The 19,067-nt window shown below is 41.5% G+C and overlaps 1 protein-coding gene across 1 annotated transcript; it reads right to left on the bottom strand.

Annotated features, from left to right (window-relative positions):
• Positions 1-215: 215 nt before the first annotated feature.
• On the bottom strand, positions 216-18,617 carry SLC6A16 (solute carrier family 6 member 16). Its single transcript, XM_046682147.1, is given in 13 exon segments — positions 216-252; positions 254-483; positions 695-857; positions 2,841-3,000; positions 3,142-3,343; positions 3,705-3,891; positions 15,276-15,517; positions 15,686-15,796; positions 16,033-16,208; positions 16,425-16,551; positions 16,740-16,897; positions 17,289-17,591; positions 18,569-18,617. Coding segments are annotated over 13 exon segments (2,145 nt in total).
• Positions 18,618-19,067: the final 450 nt, after the last annotated feature.

Here is a 19,067-nt window from a genome sequence, read left to right as displayed (position 1 = left end):
AGAAAGGGGATGGGGAAAACACAATGACAGTGGTAACCCAGGAAGGTGGGGTCTTGGAGGGGGGGCTGAAAACCAGTCCCCATGAGCCCCCAAATATTCTCTTGGGAATAAAAGTAGTTCTGGGTCCATGGACATCAACAGTCTCAAGTTGGTATTAAGAGTTGCTTGTTAGATCTGTTTTGAGGGATATGTGATGTCAGGACAAATAAATGAAGTTAGGAAGTCACAAAACAGGTTGATCGCAATTCAGTTATCATCTTGTAGGATTTCCTCACTCTGGACCTCTTTAATGGGTGATAGTTGGAAACTTAGGGGTAGGCATCTGGAGGATATCCTAGACTTGTGCCAGCTCGTGACATTGAAGGGAATCCCATGGGTGAGGCAGTATACAAAGTATGTGGGGATGGGGAGGATGCCAATGATAACAAGGGCAATCATCGCGAGCAGCCCCCATGATGGGTATTGTCGAAGCACCTCTTTTGACTGTGGAGAGATGGGAAAGAGGTTCAGAACATCGGAGTTCCCAGAAGAGGAAGGATATGGAAGAGAAAGGTGGGAGGGGAACTGGGGCAGAGGACTGATGAGTCCTCAGGGAGTCAGAAAATGAGATGATAGGGTCTCTAGGCCAAGGGTGGATTGAAAGATCTGGCCCCGACTCCCTAAGAAGGTCTGGGGTCTGGGGACGGAGGCTCACAGTGCTTGAGTCCCAGGCCACATAGGTGAAGCTCTTCAGAAACAGATGAATCAGAGTAGTCACCAACAGGACTAGCAGTAGAATTGGAGACAGACAGCACCACAGCCATCGAATGATGGGAGAGATGGGGCGGTCCCACAGGATCGCAAAGTCTGCAAGGAACCTGGGAGGAAGGGCCACAAGACTGTGGGAGGCCCAGTTGAGCCTTACCCAGTCTTGGGGGACAAGACCAGCCTGACTTTAGCATCTTTCAAATATTCTACTTCACCTCCAAACCCCTACCTCAGCTCAAGCCTCATCCTCTCTTATCTTCTCCCGAGTCAGTCTTCCATCCCAAACCAAGAAAAATTTTCGAACATTCTTCTACTGCTTAGAAACCTTCCATGGGTACCCAGTGCCCTCAGGATGAAGGCCAGGTCCCTTTTATTCATTCCATGAATATGAGAATGTCTATGATGTACCAGGGACTCTTCTAGGTGCTGGGTATCCACAGTGAACAACACAGACCAAAAAAAGGTAACACTTGATCGTCAGGGAACTTTTCTTAGCTTCTCTGCATGTTCTCCATCTCAATAAATATAAAACTGGGGGCCTAGAAAGCCATTCTCTCTTTCTCTTTGTCTACCTGTTCCTCTGCCCCGACTCTACTCAATCCTCCTCTCCTCTAGGACACCTTCTCTGACTCCCCAGGTGCCCGTGGAGGTCTCCTGGCTACCTCTGCTATAGACTTACCACCTTGTATTGGGATTGTCTGCTTATATATATATCTTCCTCTTTGGACTCTGTGCTCTTTGAGAAGAGGAGCTCATTCTAATTCATTTGTATCTCAGTACCAGAAGGCTTTCCTGACACAGAGAAAGTCTCAAGAAATATGTGTTGAGTTAACGAATGAATGAACTGACTCCAAGAACCACTATCACATGAAAATGCTGCCACCTGAGCCTTCTGCCCTCAAATTATACCACTTGGATGTCCAAGTCACGCTTGGGAGTTCCTTGTACTTGATGCCCCTGATTATCTTGTTCCTTCTTCCCTACTAGCACTCCCTTGCAGAATTATACCACATCTCTCAACCTATACCTCTACCACTCTAGCCCAAGCCATTTTTAGCCCTTATTTGGAATATTACGATAGTTCCCGACTGTTCTCTCTGCTTCACTTTTGACTCCTCATAGTCTGTTCTCCACCCAGCAGTCATAAGCATCTTTTTTTTTCTGCTGAGGAAGATTCACCCTGAGCTAACATCCATTGCCAGTCCTCCTCTTTGCTTGAGGAAGATTAGCCCTGAGCTAACATCTATGCCAGTCTTCTTCTATTTTGTATGTGGGACACCACCACCACATGGCTGGTGAGTGGAGTATGTCTGCGCCTGGGAACCAAACTCACAAACCTGGGCCACCAAAGCAGACTATGTGGAACTTTAACCACTCTGCCACAAGGCTGGGCCCCATAAATATCTTTTTAAAAAATAAATCTGATAATGTCATTCTCCTACTCAAAACCCTCCAATGCCTCCTCTTTCATTCTGCAGAAAAAGCTAAGTCCTACCATGGCCTCCAAGGCCCTACATGATCTCCCGCTACCTCTCTGGCCTCATCTCCTAACATTCTATTTCAACCTCCTTGTTCTCCCTGTTGCTCAAAAACTCCAAGCGTGATGCTTCCTCTTGCCTTAGTACTAACTGTTTCCTCTGCTTGGAACAGTCTTTCTCAAAACCTTGTCATAGCTCCATCCTTCATTTCATTCAGGAGTCTACTCAAATGTCCCCTTATCGGAGAGGCCTTCCCTGCAATCTCATCTAAATTAGCACCACTCCACCCTTGATCATCTTACTTACTCTATGATTTTCTCTTGTCAGTTATCACCACCTGACATTTCCATTTGTTCATTTGGTTATTGTCTATCTCCACCATTAGAATGTAAACTCTCTGAGGACAGGGATGCTTGTTTTATTCAATGCTGCACCCCTGGTGACTAAAACAGTGCCTGGCACATATTAAGCACTCAATAAATACGTTAAATAAATGAATAAATAAGAAGGTTTCTCAGAAGGCCCTGAAGTTAACAGTCCCTATGTCACTCTAGTTGGGTGATAATAGAGGCAACAAGAAATCGGTCAACCTTCCCTACAGACCCAAGCTATCACCTCCTGGCCCCATAGGCCCAGGCCACGGCCATGTTTTCAAATATGACGATGATGATTATGGGGAGGACTATCCAGTATTCAGTCAGCAGTTTGAAGAAGTAGAAGCCTGAAGGTCGAATGAAGAAGAGGCCGCACAGGAACATGAGCACAAAGACAACCACTAGAAGAAATATTGGATCTGGATTAAGGTCAGAGGTCTGGCTGGGTGATAAGGGCTAAGCAGAGGTCATAGACCAGGGCTGGACAAGAATATCAGTGAAGTCAGGGTCATTGGTGGGAGTAGAGCCATAGATCAAGGTACCTGTAAGCAGCTTTGTATATTTCCTGAAACAAGAAAAGGTGTCCTGGAGGGGGGTAATGATACCCTGCATGTTCCCTATTGTGGTGCTCAGCTCCAGGATCAGCAACATCAGGAAGAAGAGGATGGACCAGAAGACAGACCCAGGAATGAATGACATGGTTTCAGTGACGGCCAGGAATGCAAAGCTTGGGCCCTCCTTAACCTGTTAAGAGGAGAAAGGTCAGGAGTTAAAGAAACTTTGAACTCAACAACAAAAAAAATACAGACAAAAATACATTCTATGCTCCCTGTAAAACTTCCTAAAAGCCCTGGGTCAGTGAGAAAACCCCATCTCTAAGCTGACCCTCTGATGTGGAAAACCAATTCCCCTAGCATTGTCCGCAGGAGGGTATTCTGGAAGCTATAGTTCTTTGCATCACCAGGGCTGCAGGTGATCCTGGTTCTTCTGGGATTTTTTCCTGGTGCTAATAAAAGCTGAAATTTCTGTTTTACAGAAGGCTTTGGAATATGACAATAGCTTCCAACTGAGGAACTCTAGGCCTTACTTGTCTGTTTTTACTGACCTTCAAAAATTGCTGCTCTAAGCTGCACTCTGGCACGTGGCTGAGGACCATGCTCTTGATGGGATGGGGAAGGTTCTTGAGCCAGGAGGTGAAGATAGAGGTAGGGCGGTCAAACAGGTTTAGAGGGGGCTGAGCCTCAAGAGGCAGCTTCCTCGTGGCTACCAGGTTCATAAGTATTTCAGCACTCCTGGGGATAAAGAGTTGAATCACATAGAATCATTTTGCTCCTTAGGAGACCACCTCTGGTTCCCTTATCTTCCAGATAGGAAAGGACATCACCAGCCTAGCATTACTGATCTGGGTAAGGTAGACCTTAGAATGAAGCCTAGAAGGCACTGACCTTCAGGGACATGAATTGCTGTGAGCCTGGAGAATTTATGACCGTGGAGGGTCCCAGGAGAAGCCGTATCTATAGTCTTCTTGGGGACTCTGGGGTCCCTGCTCTAGTGATGGGGTCTCTTATTCAGCCCCTACCTCTTCCCTTCCTCCTTCCTTAGACAAGTGGGTAAAAGTCAACCTTCTAAGCTTTGCACTACAGAATGTCAAGGAGCACCATTTACTTAGATTACTATATGCATAATGCTCCCATGGAGTTGTCCTATGTGACAGAAACTGCTTCTTGGACTTTTTGATCTGAGCCCTGCTGACCTCTCTAGCCTTATCTTCCCATCATGACCCTCTGCGTACTTCATGCTCAGGTCAGAGTTAACTCCTTACCGTTCCAGGACCTGCCATGCCCTCTCTGGCCCAAGACCAACCCCACCCCCATCGCCATTCTTCATTTGGCTAATTTCTACAAATCCTTAAAAATTCAGCTCACTGCTCTATAAGACTAAAATTGAAGGCCTGCCAAGTCTTATTTATTAGAGCAAAATGCAAGCTGCAGGAAAAGAAGTATAGTTTGATCACATTTTAGAAAATAAAATACTATTCTTTTGGTAACAGGCAAGTTAAATATTTGGACCAACTTTCTTACTGGAAATAACTCAAAAGTCTGGAAGATATTTTTTAATCTTAAAAGAAAAAACGCTGACAAGACAATAAGGAATTATCAGACAAAAATTGAAGTACAGACAAAAGCAGTGGGGAAAGGGGACTTCCAAAGCAACTTTGCCCTGAAGGTATACATCAAATACAACAAACTGTACTTGCAGTGTCCAATTTCATGAGCTTTAAGAAATAAAAGGAGCATGGGGATCACATATAAAGCACCAGAACCTGACCAAAGTAAGGATCAGAATAGAAAGTCTTCTCCTACATCTGGCACTTCAAAGGGCTACCTTCAGTATAAAAACGAACCAGAAGCTTGTGCCCAACCCTTTCACACAACAGGGAATGCGAGGAAAGTTGCTTCAGAAATGAGCAAAACAAGGGGAAATTTTAAAAGTTCCTGACACGTTATAACCACACGCCAGCACTAGTTTGGATTTACAGCTCAAATATTTGACCCTGGTTATCTCAAAAGCTCAAGCCAAGAACTGAGTTTCCTTTTTCTCTCTTTCTTTCTTTTTAAGAGTTTCAAGAAGTCTCTTTTTAATGTCCCTATGCATCAGGTAGAAACAAAAGTCCTATCTGGATGAATACACTTCATCTTAGGCCTTAAAGCATTCCTATAAATAATGGTCAAATAAATAGGACGTAGAGACAACCAAGCACACAAAAACAAGATACCATGAGCAATAACTATCAGAAACAATACAGTAAAAATAGACCTAAAGTTACTTCCAAATGTTAGAATTATCAAAGATTATAATACAACTATGTTTACTACGCTTAAATAATAAAAGGCAAGCTTGGAAATATTTGCAGGGAACAAGAAACTATAAATTGACCATGAAGGTTTTAAAAAACTAAACAGAACCTTTTGAAATAAAATAATTGAAATTTAACATTCAGTGTGGATAATTCTACTTCCAGCCACAATGAAGGAGCAGGGGCACCACTTACCCTCCCACTGTAAACAACCAGACAACTGGACAAACTTTACAAAGCACCTTTATTCAGACAAGAGATAACAGGAAGCACAGGTCTTTGATCCCTGAGAGAAGGGAAACAAATGAGGTGCGCCATACAATCGCCCTGGTTTTCTACCTGACAGCACATTCTAGTCTATAGAGCAGGGAAGAAGATTGCAAGAAAAGTGTGGTGGTCACATTCAGCTGAAGAGACAAAGAGGGGATTCAGGAAGGCTGAAGCAGCTGGAAGTTCCAAGGAAGGATTCTGGGGCAGAGGTAGCTACGAAGACAAAGAATTTCAGAAATGTGCATAGGGGACCTTTGAGTCTTTGCTGAATTTTAAGATGCACATGTGTAGGATGCAAATCCACAAGGCAGAGTAAAGAAAAACCTGGAAACATCCAAGTTCTGAATGGGGTATTCAGAAGAGATCCCAGAAAGGCCATGCCTTAGCACTCCTGGAGAAAAGATTACTCTAAACCCACCCTAATGAAGCTTAAAATCAAGCCACAAAAGGATCAAACTGAGCCACAAGTAACATTACCTGCTAGAACAAAGCTCAATATACATTAAAGGAAGGCAACAAAAGCCAGACACTCAAAAACATAAAATTCACAAAGTCCAGCATCCAGTCAAGAATTGGTAAACAAATGAAGAAGGAACAAGATGTGACCCATAACCAGGAGAAAAATCAGAAAATAAAACAGTAAATAAAATAGAGCAATAAATGACAGAGATGATGGAATTAGAAGTCAAGGATATTAAAACTATGTTAAAGGGGCTGGCCCCGTGGCCGAGTGGTTAAGTTCGCGCGCTCTGTTGCAGGCGGCCCAGTGTTTCGTTAGTTGGAATCCTGGGCGCAGACATGGCACTGTTCATCAAACCACACTGAGGCAGTGTCCCACATGCCACAACTAGAAGGACACACAATGAAGAATATACAACCATGTACCGGGGGGCTTTGGGGAGAAAAAGGAAAATAAATAAATAAATAAAATCTTTAAAAAAAAAAACTACGTTAAAGTGTTTAAAGAAAAATATGAACCTAACAAGTAGAGAAATGGAAGATATAAAAAAAAAACAACAAAAACCAGTGGGACTTGAAATTAAAAACATAATATCTGAAACGAAAAATTCCCCAGATGAGATTAGCAACAGATTAGACACTGTATAAAGAAAGATCAATGAACCTGAAGAAATAGCAATAGAAAATATACAAAAGGAAATACAGAGAGAAAACACACTGAAAAAAGAAGACAGAGACTCAATGACTTGCGGGACAATATCAAGCATTCTAAACCAAGTGCATTGGAGTCCCAGAAAAAGAGGAGGGGGAGAAAGGAGTATTTGAGAAAAACATTGGCTTAAATTTTTCCTAATTTGATAAAAATTGTATATCTCCAGTTTCAAGAAGCTTAATGAACCTCAAACAGGTTAAACAGAAAACTGAAAGAAGACCTATGATAATAAAATTTCTGAAAAACAGTGAAAAAGAGAAAATCTTAAAAGCAATCTGAGAAAGAATAAGACACAGTATAGGGAAAAAAAGATAAAAATGAATGCAAAAAAGCCATCAGAAAGTATAAAATCAAGAAGACAAGAAACTACATCATTAAAGTGTCAAAAGAAAAAAACTGTCAAACTAAAATTCTACATTGAAATATTCTTTTCTAATTGAATATATTTTACATATTCATATAAACATATGTTTCATAACTAAAGGTGAAGTGAAGACTTTCAGACAAATAAAAGTTGAGAGAATTCATTGCTGGCAGGTTTACATTACAAAAAATGTTAAAGGAAGTTCTTTTTCTTTTCTGCTCCCCCAAACCGCAACACATGGTTATATATCCTAGTTGTAAGTTATTCCAATTCTTCTGTGCGGGATGCTGCCAGAGTATGGCCTGATGAGCAGTGTGTAGGTCCGTGCCCAGGATCTGAACTGGCAAACTCAGGCACCCCAAAGCAGAGCACATGAACTTAACCAGTCTGTCACGGGGCCAGCCCCTACAGGAAGATCTTAAATGGAAGGAAAATGATACCAGGTGGAAACTTGGGATCTACACAAAGGAATGAACAGTGCTGAAAATACAAAATATAAAATCTCTTTAAAAGACATTGATTATTTAAGAAAAAATAATAATGATGTATTCTGTTTAAAATGTGGTTAAAAGAAAAATGCATGACAAAAACAATGCAAAGGACAGGAAAAGAGAATAGAAGTATATTGCTGTAATCTTTTTCAATTTTGTGTGAAATTGTTTACTATTATTTGAAAGAAGATGGTGACAAGTTAAAGATGTATATTCTAAACTCTAGAGCAACCATTAAACCCACAAAACAAAAAGGTATAGTGAATAAGACAAGAATGAAAATAAAGATGGAATCATAAAAATCCTTTTAAAAAACTCAACCTAATTAGGAAATGAGGAATAAAGTAACAAAGAGACAGGACAAAAAGAAAAGTAGCAAGACGGTAGACCTCATAAACACTGGAGAATCACTGCTTTCCCTTGAAAATGGCGAAATGCATGCCTGCCCATTCTTACGCCTTAATCAGCATAGCACTGGAGAGTCTAGTCAATGCAATAAAGCAAGTAAAATAATTTTTAAAAGATTAGAAAGGAAGAAGTAAATGTCTTCATTTGCAGATACAAGATTGTGTATGTCGACAAACCTAAAGCTACAAAAATAAGTGAGTTTATCAAGGTCAATGTACATAAATCAGTTGTAATTCAATATACTAAGCAATGAAAAGTTGGATTTAAAATTTAAGAATATTACTTATAATAGAATATAAAATATGAAATCATTAGGGATAAACTTTAGAAAATATATGCAAGACATGTTATAGACTAAAATTTACAAAATATTGCTGAGAGAAATTAAAGCAGAGGTAAGGGGCTGGCCCCATGGTCAAGCGGTTAAGTTCGTGCGCTCCGCTTCAGCAGCCCAGGGTTTCACCAGTTTGGATCCTGGGCGTGGACATGGCACCACTCATCAGGCCATGCTGAGGTGGCATCCCACATGCCACAACTGGAAGGACCCACAACTAAAAATACACAACTATGTACCAGGGGGCTTTGGGGAGAAAAAGGAAAAATAAAATCTTTGAAAAAAAAAAAGAAGAAGAGGTAAATAAACAGAGAGATGTATCATGTTCCTGAGTCAGAAGACACAGTATTGGTAGTTGCTTATTCTCCCTAAAATGATCCATAGATTCAATGCAATCCCAATTAACACCTCTGAACGACTTCTTTTTATAAAAAATTGACAAGGTAATTCTAAAATTTACACAGAGAGCAAAGATGTGCGACAGCCAAAACAATTTTGGAAAAGAACAACACAACTGAAGAACTTACACAACTTGATTTTAAGAAACAGGAAAACATGATTCATACTCAAGAGACGATGATATTGAAACCAGCAGACAAGAATTTTAATGCTGTTGTACTGATGCTCAAGGACTTAAAGGAAAATATACTTATAAGGAAAGAAAAGATAAAGATCACAGCAAAGAAAAAAATTATAAAAGAGAACCATAATAGAGGTTTTAGAACAAAAAATACAGTATCTGAAATTTAAAAATTCAGTGGGTGGACTGAATCAGAAGTGAGTTGGTAACTTAAAGACACATCAACAGATACCACACAAATCTGAAGAATAGAGAAAAATCATATTTAAAAAATATAATGAACAGAGCCTCAGGGACCTGTGGGACAATAAAAAAAAAGTCTAACAAACATATGTATATGTAATTAGAATTCCAGAAGGAGAGGGGAGAATGAGGCAGAAAAAATATTTAAAGGAAGAATGACAGAAAACTTCTCAAATCTGGTGAAAAAATATAAATTTACAGATTTAAGAAGCTCAGCAAACCACAAGCAGAATGAATATTTTTTTTTTTTTTAGATTTTTATTTTTTCCTTTTTCTCCCCAAAGCCCCCCAGTACATAGTTGTATATTCTTCGTTGTGGGTCCTTCTAGTTGTGGCATGTGGGACGCTGCCTCAGCGTGGTCTGATGAGCAGTGCCATGTCCGCGCCCAGGATTCGAACCAACAAAACACTGGGCCGCCTGCAGCGGAGCGCGCGAACTTAACCACTCGGCCACGGGGCCAGCCCCAGCAGAATGAATATTTTTAAAAATTGCCTTCTCATCAGAAACTACAGAGTTCAGAAGCACACTTCACCCTGCCTTACTGAATGCAAGTAAAAACCGTACACAGAACACATGGAAGGACTCTGGAAAGTAAATGGTAGCGAGCAGCTTGGGAAGGAAAATAGAACTTCAAGTACCACCAAATTAGTGACGAGTTTCCAAAAATTTTCCCTCCAGTATCTCCTGGTCTGGACTCAAAAGCAGCATGACACCCAGAACTATGTATCAGGTATGGACAGAAAGAGCTCAAAGGGAAGTTCTCTATTTCTGTTCTAAGGAGTAGGAAAGAGGCCTCAAAGTCTCAGAGAAAGTGGGATAAATCCCCTGATTTTTTTCGTTCTTTCTGTCTTATCACACACATCAGACAATCCTGCAGCAACAATGGTGGCTGTGGCAGTGGTGGCTGGACAAATACCCATAACCCTGAGATGGAAACCCTCATCTGACCAAAGAAACTGTGGTCCGAAGAACACGGATAAAGGAGGAGACTCTTGTTGCTTTCTAAAGATTTCTCTCCTCTCAATGCTTGGCCCTGGAGGTCGATGCAGCTGATGAAATGGGTAGCAGAGCAGGGAAACTAAAGTCCTAGTTGTTTAGGCAGAAAATAAGGTATTGGGACTTCTAAGAGCTGGGAAGTGTCAGGGAGATTTCAGGCAAGAGGGAGCTCTAGAAAGTGATCCCACAACGTGTCACATGAAATCCCGGGCAGCACATGATTGTATCTGAGCCTAAACAGCATTCCAGAGACTGTGAGAGCTGGAGAAGAGGATATACCACTGCCCAGCTCCCAAACTACTGGTGGTATACAACCAGGATAGCTCCAAATAGCATTGCAAAGACTTTGAAAACTGAACTGACATTGGAACCATAACCCATGTAAGGCGGGTAGAAACTTCCAGCTTAAATCTAACAGGGTCAGTTGTCTCCTGAAACTAAAAAAAAAAAAAAAAATCAACATTTTCCAAAGAATTAAATAAATGCCGTCTCAAATATATTTAAAATAACCACAATACAATACAAAATTACCTGATATATGAAGAACTAGGAAAATCTCAACATGCCAGAAGGAAAAAGATAATCAATACACATCAACCCCAAAATGACACAGAAGTTTTAATGATCAGACGTTAAAGCAGCTGTTACAATCATACTCTGAGAAGTCAGAGCCAACACTCTTGAAATAAATGGAAAGAAAGAATATCAGCAGACAAAAGGTATAAGAAAAACACTAAGTGGAAAATTTTATAACTAAAAAACATAACAACAAATAAAAAATCCACTTGATCTGCTAAATAGCAGAATGAAGAAGACAGAGGAAAAAGTCAGTGACCTTGAAGATCAGGCAACAGGAAGCATCCAATAAGAACAACAGACAGAAAAAGAGTGGGACAAAGTGTACAGAGCCTCAGAAACCTATGGGACAATAACGAAGGACCTATTATCTATGTTACCAGAGTCCAGAATGAGAGACAAAGGAGTGCAGTGCACAAAAAATATTCGGAGAAATAATGGCTTAAAATTTCCCACATTTGGCCAAAGTCATAAACTTTTAGATTCAAGAAGCTCAGGAAACCTCAAACAGGATCAACCCAAAAGCTCATGCCCAGACACATCAAAATCAAGCAACTGAAAGCTAAACATAAAATTTTTTTAAATCTTGAAAGCAGCCAGAGAAAAATGACACATTACATATAAGGGAACAACAATTTGAACGACTGCAAAATTCTCATCAAAAATGGAGGCCAGGAGGAAATAGCACATTTTTAAAGTCTTAAAGAAAAGGACTGTCAACCTATAATTCTATATACAGTGAAAACATCCTTCAAGAATGAAGCCAAACGAAAGGCATTTTCAGATTAAAGGAACTCAGAAAATTCATTGCCAACATATCTGCAACATAAAAGAAATGCTGAAGGAAGTTTTTCAGATAGAATGGAACTAATACTGAAGGGAAAATTCAAACTTCAGAAATGAAGGAAGAGCAACAAAAATAATAACCATCTAGGTAAATATAATAGGATATTTTTCTCCCCCTAAGTTTTGGAATATGTATGTCAATTGAAAGTATGTCAGTTGAAAGCAAAAATTATAACATTGTTTGATGGGATTTTCAATGTATGTAAATATAGCACATATGACAACTATAACATAAAAAGGGGGAAGATAAAGGGTCCTACATATAAATTTCTCCAACTTTGTGGCATACATTGTCATCATCTTAATGATATATTTCAAAGAGAAAATGGTTTTAATTTTGATAGTGTCCTATTAGTAACTATAACAAGGGCTTCCCTACTAAGGGACAACGAGGACTCTAAAGAATAGAGGAATAGCAGATATAGAGGATAGCAGGCACTACCTCTAGGCCTAACACAGATCACTTAAGAAAGGAGGTGGAAGAGACTCCCAGGTGATCTTGTTAAATGAAAAAAGTAAAAAACAAGAGTATAAAAACAATAGTATGGGGGCCAGCCCAGTGGCATAGTTATTAAGGTCGCGCGCTCCACTTTTGCGGCCCAGGGTTCATGGGTTTGGATCTCAGGCACAGACCTACACACTGCTCGTCAAGCCATGCTGTGGCGGCATCTCACACACAAAATAGAGGAAGACTGGCACGATGTTAGCTTAGGGACAATCTTCCTCAAGCAAAAAGAGGAAGACTGGCAATCTTCCTCTCTCTCTCTCTCTCTCTCACACACACACACACACACACACATATACAAACAACAGTAGGCTATCTTTTGTGTAAGAAAGAAGGGTAAATAAGAAAATATACATTTTTCTGCTTATTTTTATAAACAAACCCAGGAAAGATAAACCAAAAAATAATGAACTTGGTTACCTATACGGGATGGGTAGGAATCAAGCTGAAGTGATGTTGGGAAAGTGATGTTTCTCTGAGTATCTTTTTGTATAATTTTGTCTTTTAAACCATATTAATGTTTTAAAAAAACAAAATTAAATTAAGCTTGGAGGGACACTAAAATGTCATACAAACAGAAACAAACGATCCTAACTGTATTTCAAATGAACATCACATCCACACTGAATGGAGGAAAAAGAACTAACCCAAGTAATTTTTAAACATAGCATTTTGACTGTAAAATTCAGGAAAAGGACAAAAAGTCTTCAACAAATAATGAACCCTGGAATTAGCTGGCCCCCATACTATTGTTTTTATACTCTTGTTTTTTACTTTTTTCCTTTAACAAGATCACTGGGAGTCTCTTCCACCTTCATTCCTTTCTTAAGTGATCTTTGCAATGGTATGGGCTAGCAATTCTCTAACTATTTTGCTGTGTATTCTAACATCAGAATTGAGCAAATGGGTGTGTGTGAGAGAGATCATTACAATCGTCCCAACACTGTGGAAGGTAATTTGGCATTATCTAGTGACGCTGAAGGTGTGTGTGGTAAATTGAAGACACATGGCCACAGCATTTTGCAGCTCCTCTCATCAAGAGGTAAAGCGTATTTTTCCACCTCTTTCATCTAGGGTAGCTTTGTGACTTCCTTTGACCAAAAAAGTGTAGGAGCAATGACAATGGGAGCATTCCCATGCTTAGGTTTCAAGACACTTTGTTGATTCCGCCTTTGTTCTCTGGGAGCTGCCCAACAATCTCACTCATAGGTATATACCCTAGAAAAATGTGTACATTAGGAACATGTATAAGAATGTTTAAGAGCCAAAACTGGCTCTTAAACTGAAATGTCCAAATGTTCATTGACAGTAGAATGGATAAAGAAATTGTGGTACAGCCTTCTGTCAATTAACGACAGGGATACGTTTTGAGAAACGTGTCATTAGGTGATTTTGTCTTTGTGTGAACATCGCAAAGTGTACTCACACAAACCTAGATGGTATAGCCTGCTACACACTTAGGCTATATGGCACTAATCTTATGTGGCCACCATCGTATATGCAGTCTGTTGTTGACCAAAACATCATTATGTGACACATGACTGTATATTTACATACTGGAATATTATACAGCATTAAAAAGCATAGACTACAGCTACACACAACAATATGGATGAATCTTACAATCATATGTTGAATGAAAGAAGTAAAAGAATACAAAGAGAATATATATATAAATGAACAAATTAAGCTACATAAATGGACATACAAAACTATATTGCTTTATATAACTGTATAAATTAAACTATATTGTTTAGATATGCATACATAGATAATAAAATATAAAGAAAAACAAAGAACTAATCATAAAAGTCAGGAGAATGCTTACCTCTATGAGGGAGGAAAGAGGTTATAATCAGAGATCATGGAGAGGTTCCAGGGTCATTCTAGTTCTTAACACGGGTGGTGTCTATTTCACAGTTCTTTACACTGCACATTTTGTTTTATGTATGTTTCTAAACATATGTAATATCTCATAATAAAATGTCTTTTAAAAACATTAAAAAATACCATTACACTCCCACCAGACTGGTAAAAATTTTAAAGTTTGACCAAGTTTAATCAAGTGTTGTGCAGAAAGGGGAATACACGGAATTCTCACATATCACAAACCACTTTGAAAGTCAGACAATATATAGTAAAACTGAAAGTGTGTATACCCTACACAGCAACTCCATTCCTAAGTATATACCCTAGAGAACTCTTGCACGTGTGCACATATATGTGCCCAAGCTGCTTCTAGAAGAAAATGGCGGCTATTTTCACGGGTTAGGATTACTGGGAATAAATTCAGCTTAGGTCTGCATCCTCTGGGAATCCTTCTCTGACTAGCCTAGGCAGAATTAATGGCTCTGTTTTCTGTCCTCTCCATCACACCTGCTACCGGTTATCATGAGTTTATGACCGTCTGATTAAGTCCTTAATTCCCCTCCCCTCCTCCCTCCAAAACCAAAAACTCAATGAAAGCAAGGACTGCGGTCTGAGTCACCTGTCCAAGTCCCTGCGGTACACCAACAGTACTTTCTAAATGTCTCATGGATGCTTTTTAAATTAATGCCTGAAGAATAAAAAACAGCAGTGAGGAGACAAAAAAGGTTTTAGTTCTGAGAGTCCTTTTCGGATTTAAGTATGCTAGATTGACAGAAATCCCTGAATTTAGGAGTTGACATTCAGAATGAGGGCATTCAGGAAGTAGAAGGTTCTCCGGATGGGTGTGGTCTTACATGCTGTCCAGGACTCGAGTAACCTTGAATGTTTGCCACTTTTATCATATCTCTGTGGTGGGACTCTGAGGTGGACAGTTGGCAATCTCTGAGTTTGAAGATTTCTAGGGCTAGAAAAGGGCTCTGAGAAGGATAATAGCTGACAGGGATTCTACTGTCTCTGCTTCTCACTCCGAGAGAAAACAGAGGCTTTCAAGTGCACCTGAGGTTGAGATGTGTGAATGTGGATCTTTGTAACAACTTTAAGGTTAGGGTCTCTGGCTTTTGTAGTTCCCTGGGGCTGGGACCCTTAATCAAGGGGCTAGCCTTACTTTTCACTGCAGTGCTGCGTGATGACTGTGGCCCGGAAGCCCAGGAGAGAGAAGAAAAAAAGTGTGAAAAGCAGCATGGTGACCAGGTTGACAAGAGCCACAAGAAAGGCATCATGGAGACAGTTGTTTGATGGGTGCATGTGCGAGGATATGGCGACAACGGGGCCAAAGCCTAGGCCCAAGGCAAACAAGACTTGGGTCCCTGCTCGGCACCACACATTCATGCTGTACATAGCCGATATCTAAAAGGGAGAAGACAAGTATAAGGGGAGATGTCAAAGAAGGAGAAGAGAACCTTAACAGTGGGGGAGAGGGATGCATAGGGAGAGATAATGGGGAAAGGATGCCCTAAGAATAGGCAATAGGTGTCCTCCAAGGCCTGATAGAGGAGTGAGGAAGAAATACCGTACCTTGGCAGATGCCAAATGTCGAAGGCCAAATACCGCCCCATCCAGCAGGAGACTCCGGATTAGGAGACAAAGGACGATGAGATAGGGGACTGGTACCAAGAGATACATTACCTGAATTGAGAGTGGGACATATCAGCAACCATGTACCAGTGGGAGTCAACCAACAGTCAGCAGGGATGAAAAGTTCTAAGTCAGAAATGAGGAGGAGTTAGAAGACAGCTTTCAGTAGGAGTCAGGGGCTAGCAGGAGTAAAAGGCCAGTGAGAAATTAGGAGATCCATGAGTAAAAATGCTAGGTGAGGGCTAAAGCATCTGAGAAAGTCAAGAAATCAAAAAATGGTGGCTCACCTTCCCAGTGGACTTGAGCCCATTAATCATGAAAGCAGCAACAAGACACCAGGCCACCAATAAGGACAGGCTCAGACTGAGGACTGGTGGCCCACCATCCTCAATTCTGTCTGAGGCCTTCAAGGTCAGCCGGTACCAGAAGTACATGGAGGGTGTCGTCTGTGCACATTCAGGATCTAGGGGGACCTGGTTTTGGACACGCCTCCTAGACAGAGTGACCCCTCCCCTCTTCTTCACCCCTTCTCCCACCTCCCACTCCTCCTTCCCCTTCCATTTCTTCTTCCTTCTACTGCCTTCCTCTTCTTTATCCCCCCCTTGCTCCTTTCTCCTCTTCCAAATTCCCTTCCACCTCTCTGTTTTCCCTTTCTCCTCCTCTTTCACTTCCTCCTCACCAAAGTCAGTGGAGTTCTTCACTAAGGGACATTTCTCCCATGGAAGGTGAAACTGGAAGGACTGGCTCAAGTAAGAGAGAGTCCAGGCATTGACCACATTCAAGTACAAGCCACCGATGAAGCACACCTGGGGGTCAGGGAAGAGGTGGCTGGGGAGGAAGGGTGGGGACAGGAAAAAGGAAGGGATTTGACAGAGGACTGGGGAGCTAAAGGGACTTGACCCATGGAAGTGAAGTCATAGGACCCATTCCAGGACAAGGGTTGGGATGGGGGTGGGGGGTAAAGGGTAGGCCTGGGCAGCCCAGGGCTCCTCACCAAGAAGCTGGTATACCCCACACCACCAATCCAGGGGCTGATGAGCTTCCATACATCAATGCTGCCCCGACGCAACCTCTGACCAGCTGCCATCTCCAGGAAGAGAAGAGGAATCCCGATCAAGAACGTCATGAAGATGTAGATAAGGAGAAAACTGCCTGTGCAGGGGATGCAAGGAAGGGCTCTGAGAACCATCTGGCTTTTCAGTGCCTAGACTTCATCAGGGGTCCAGGAAAACATGTTCCCCACCAGTGACCTCCCTCAGGGCCATAGGCATCAGGACTCAACTCTTTACATATCCTTCATAGTTCCAGGTGTCCAGTCCCTTGGCCCCCAATTCCTGGAAGACCCATATACCTAGCTTCCAGCCTTACCCCTGCACCTCTACCCCTCTCATGATCCAAGTGTTCAGGCACCTGGTTCCTATCCTGCTCAGAGTACCAAGTCTCCAGCTTCTACACATTCCAGAGACCTTAGAGTTTAAAGCCTGGACAGGCCTCTGTCCTGCTAGCCCCTTGTGGATCCATGACTCCTGGTCCCCAGACTTACAACCTCCGTTGTGAAGCCATAGGAAGGTAAAATGCCAGAGATCACCTGGCCTCACGGAGTAGCCCACCTGGGCGAGGATGTACTCAACCTTGTTGGACCAGACTGGACGGGTGAAGAGGACCTTACTCTTTTCCTTCTCTGGCACCTGCAGCTTCTCAGGTAAGTGCTTCCGTTTTGCCAGTGGGGCAGCTATCATCCGCAATACAGAGTTTTGCTTGGATTGGCTGGCTCTGCTCTGAGCCTCAAAAGCTTGAGCCTCCCAGGCCCGAGCCTTCGCAGCCCGGGCCTCCAAACCCTGGGCCTCTGAAACCCAGGATGTCGGAGACCAGGTGGCTCTGCGTACTTTATCCCAAATTTGGCTTCCTGGGGAACTCTCAGAAAGCTCAGTAGATGGGGTTTTTGACAGTGAAGGTTCTGAAGCCTGGGCCTCTGTCTTCATTCCAGGCTGACTCTCTGGAGCAGCTCCAGTGTTTTCAAGGGAGGGTCTGCCTTGCTGAGTAGACCTTAAGGACACTGAAAACTAGATTTTAGAGTCAAGGAATGACCGAGTTCCAAAACGACACCTCCTTAAAGCAAACCTCACATTTCTGTCCCTGCCACCACTGAAATTCAAAGCACAAGAAAACTCTTACGTAAGTTTTACTTCTTAGAAATGTTTTGGTGCAGGGGACTACGGTAGAGATAGCCAAGCTTATAGTCAGGAATCCCACTCAAAGAGTTTCTGAAAACATTGAGGTATACTCCTCACAGAGGGAGGGACATTTATAGTGGGCTTCTGAATCAAAGAAACTAATTTAATACTAAATCTGCCTTATAACCCTAGGAAAGCTGCTTTACCTCGCTGAGCTTTCTCATCTGTATAACACTCAGGTCTCTGCCCAAATATTGCCTCACCAGACACGCCTTCCCTGCCCATCTATCTAAAATAGCAGCTACCTACCCACCACTCTCACCATTCTATCTACTTTTATTTTTCTTCATAGCATTTCTCACCTCCTGATGTGGTTATCTATTGATTGTTAATCTAGTTATCATCTACCTAACCCCCCACCGCTGCTCTATGCCCAGCAAGAGGATAGCGCTCTACCTTTCATCTGGAGCCACCCTCCTCTTTGTTCTCTGTGCTTCTGCCATTCTCATCTTTTGTTGGCTCCTCAAATGTTCTGCAGGGGAATGGGCAAGGAGCATGCTGAAGAAGAAAAGAAAAAAAAAAAAACAGGTGTAGAAGAGGGGAAGAGAGAGAGACCTGGAGTTTTCTTTCAGAGGGGGAAGGAGCATACCATCCAAAAGCAGAGGCAGTGGGTGGGCATCAAGGCAGCACTGGCACATCCGGGTCACCTGGATAATCGGCTGTGAGACACGCTGTTTCCAAAGAGTTCTTAGTAGCTCAGGAAATGCTTATAATTCAACGATAGGTTAAAAAAAAACAAAATTCAGACGCAAATCTCTATCTTTAGTTCTAGCTCTACTACATTTAAAAATACAATGAAAGAAAAGGCTGAAAGATAATACATCAATAAATAGAAGACGACAGGATTATAGATGTTTTTATATCTTTCGCTCTGATTTTAAACGAGTTTAGTAAATTATCTAAAAAACACGTATTACTTTAGTAATCAAGAAAAATATGTATTAATAAGTAAAAATTTTAAAAAGGAAGACAATACTGGACACAGAAGTCAGATTGAAGGAGCTCCCGTCAACCAAATGTGTGACAATTAGAGCATCAAAATAAAGATAGTAATGGATGAGAAGCCATAGAATAAAACAAGAATCCAT

This window comes from Equus quagga, chromosome 13 (genome assembly GCF_021613505.1).
Source record: "Equus quagga isolate Etosha38 chromosome 13, UCLA_HA_Equagga_1.0, whole genome shotgun sequence".
NCBI classification, from domain to species: Eukaryota; Metazoa; Chordata; class Mammalia; order Perissodactyla; family Equidae; genus Equus; species Equus quagga.
The sequence above is the reverse complement of the archived record's forward strand: the minus strand, read 5'-3'. Positions and strand labels throughout refer to the sequence as shown.